This window comes from Sinocyclocheilus anshuiensis, unplaced genomic scaffold (assembly GCF_001515605.1).
Source record: "Sinocyclocheilus anshuiensis isolate Anshui unplaced genomic scaffold, SAMN03320099.WGS_v1.1 scaffold2675, whole genome shotgun sequence".
NCBI lineage: Eukaryota > Metazoa > Chordata > Actinopteri > Cypriniformes > Cyprinidae > Sinocyclocheilus > Sinocyclocheilus anshuiensis.
The window spans coordinates 210,154-212,548 of NW_015539831.1; the positions used below are offsets into that span (position 1 = coordinate 210,154).

General features: G+C 46.2%; 1 protein-coding gene across 1 annotated transcript in view; it reads left to right on the forward strand.

Annotated features, from left to right (window-relative positions):
- The window catches only part of LOC107684234 (limbic system-associated membrane protein-like), a gene marked incomplete at its 5' end in the record, with an annotated part of 10,624 nt that extends 8,605 nt beyond the window's left edge, over positions 1–2,019 (forward strand). Inside the window, 2 exons of the mRNA XM_016480447.1 lie at positions 1,460–1,585; positions 1,922–2,019. Coding sequence (XP_016335933.1) covers positions 1,460–1,585; positions 1,922–2,010 — 215 coding nt within the window. The remainder of the gene's footprint in view (positions 1–1,459; positions 1,586–1,921) is intronic.
- Positions 2,020–2,395: the final 376 nt, after the last annotated feature.

Below are 2,395 nucleotides of genomic sequence, written 5' to 3' on the forward strand. Positions count from 1 at the left end.
AGGGTGTGTGTGTGTGTGTGTGTGTGTGTGTGTGTGTGTGTGTGTGTGTGTGTGAGTGTGGTTTATGAGTCTGCTCTTGTCGGGCTGGAGAAACATGTATTTCTGTATGAGATTTTCTTGTCAGTCCTGCTGCAACTACAATTCCAATTTCATGCGTGTTAGAGAGAAAGACAGACGCTCTGAGGAGAGAGAGAGAGAGAGCGAAAGAGAGAGAGAGAGAGAGTGTTTTTAAAAAGGCAACAGTGATTGGTTAAGGAGAAAGCAGAGAGAGAACGAGCGAGAGAATGGAGTGCAGAAGCACTGCTGTGAGAAACAGAGTCAATCTGCCACCTAGTGAACATCATTTATCAGACACTGACAACACGTCTGTCCATTTACAAACCTACAGACAGACAGAGAGCGCTTCATCTCATCTCACACTGGCCTCCTGTTCAACATATTTTTAGCATTTTAGTTTTTTCCAGCAGTCATATTATATCATGCCAGTCCGGGTTGCCATGAATTTCCTTTTCCATGATCATTTCCACCCTCTCTTACTAAATTTCATTTGTAATATTAATAATGTCATTCATATTTATATTTATCACTGTACCTTTAAGACTTCTGTATGTAAATGATGTCCATTCTTGACGTGTGTAATAATCTCATTCACTGCTCTGTGCAAATTGCAGTCAGCAATAATTATGTGGGCGTTTTTAAATCTGATTTGCATAATTCCTTTATTGAACTCCTCCCTCAGTGTCATCATGTGGTTGAGCGTGTTGGGGGAGGAGCCTGGGGCGGGACTTGTGTCAGAAAAGGTGGGGTCTGGGATTAGAGAGGACTTCATTAGAGATCAGAATCACAGATGAATGTGGGATGAACGCTGTGGTGTAGATTAGTGTATGGAGGAGGCGGAGTTTCAGTTATAAGGGGTGGGGACTGTGTCATAAGGGGCGGGGTCTGTGAGTGAGTGCTGTGAGTGCTGACAGACACAGATGAATGCGTATGAGCACTGCTGGAGGCAGATGTGCTGCAGATGAATCTCTGTCTCTTGCCGCTGATTTATGGCAGGTTTGTGTTGCTGAAGCTGCAGCTCTGAGTTCGTGTTAGTCTGGATCTCAGAGTAAATCAAGAAAATGACAAAGCGCTTCATTAAATGGCGCATGGGTTTGATGAATATGTGGGATTGTGTGTTCATTGATCAGACGTGTGCGGGAATAATGGACGAGTGTGTCTGCGGCTCATAACAGATGATGTGTGTGTGATATTTCCACACGTGTTTGGCTTTATTGAAGCTCTGCAGCGTCCGCATTAAACACCACAGAGTTTATTATGAGTGTGTGTGTGTTATGAGATCAAGCGGATGTTTATGAGCGACACTCTGATGTGTGTGTATCTGTATTAGCATGAACACAAATCTCCCAGCATCCCTCAGTGTTTCCCGCTCATGTCGTTCTGCTCTGCTTTTCTCTCTCAGTTCCTCCAGTCATCTATAAAGTTTCGGACGACATCACTGTGAACGAGGGCAGTAACGTGACGTTGACGTGTTTGGCCAGTGGGAGGCCAGATCCCTCCATCACCTGGAGACTGCTCAACCCGTCAGGTGAGTGTGATATTTCCACACGTGTTTGGCTTTATTTATGCTCTGCAGCGTACGCATTAAACACCACAGAGTGTGTGTGTGTTGTGAGGTCAAGCGGATGTTTTGAGCGACACTCTGATGTGTGTGTATCTGTATTAGCATGAACACAAATCTCCCAGCATCCCTCAGTGTTTCCCGCTCATGTCGTTCTGCTCTGCTTTTCTCTCTCAGTTCCTCCAGTCATCTATAAAGTTTCGGACGACATCACTGTGAACGAGGGCAGTAACGTGACGTTGACGTGTTTGGCCAGTGGGAGGCCAGATCCCTCCATCACCTGGAGACTGCTCAACCCGTCAGGTGAGAGACAGCCAATCAGCTGCTGGAAAATCTCCTATTACACCATGTGTGCTGCAGATCATGTGTGTTGTTGCAACCACATCACATAAACCACAACACCCTAGCAACCCCCCATGACTGCTTAGTGACCAAATAGCATCACCCAGAACACCCTAGCAACCACATCACATCACCCGCAACACCCTAGCAACCACCCAGAACTGCCTAGTGACCACATAGCATCACTCAGAACACCCTAGCAACCACATCACAACACCCTAACAACCATCCAGAACTACCTAGCAACCACAGAACATCATCCAAAACTGCCTAGTGACCACATAGCATCACTCAGAACACCCTAGCAACCCAATTACACATCACCCACAGCACCCTAGCAACCACAGCACATCATCCAAAACTACCTAGCAACTACATAGCATCACTCAGAACACCCTAGCAACCACATCACCCACATAACCCTAGCAACCACAG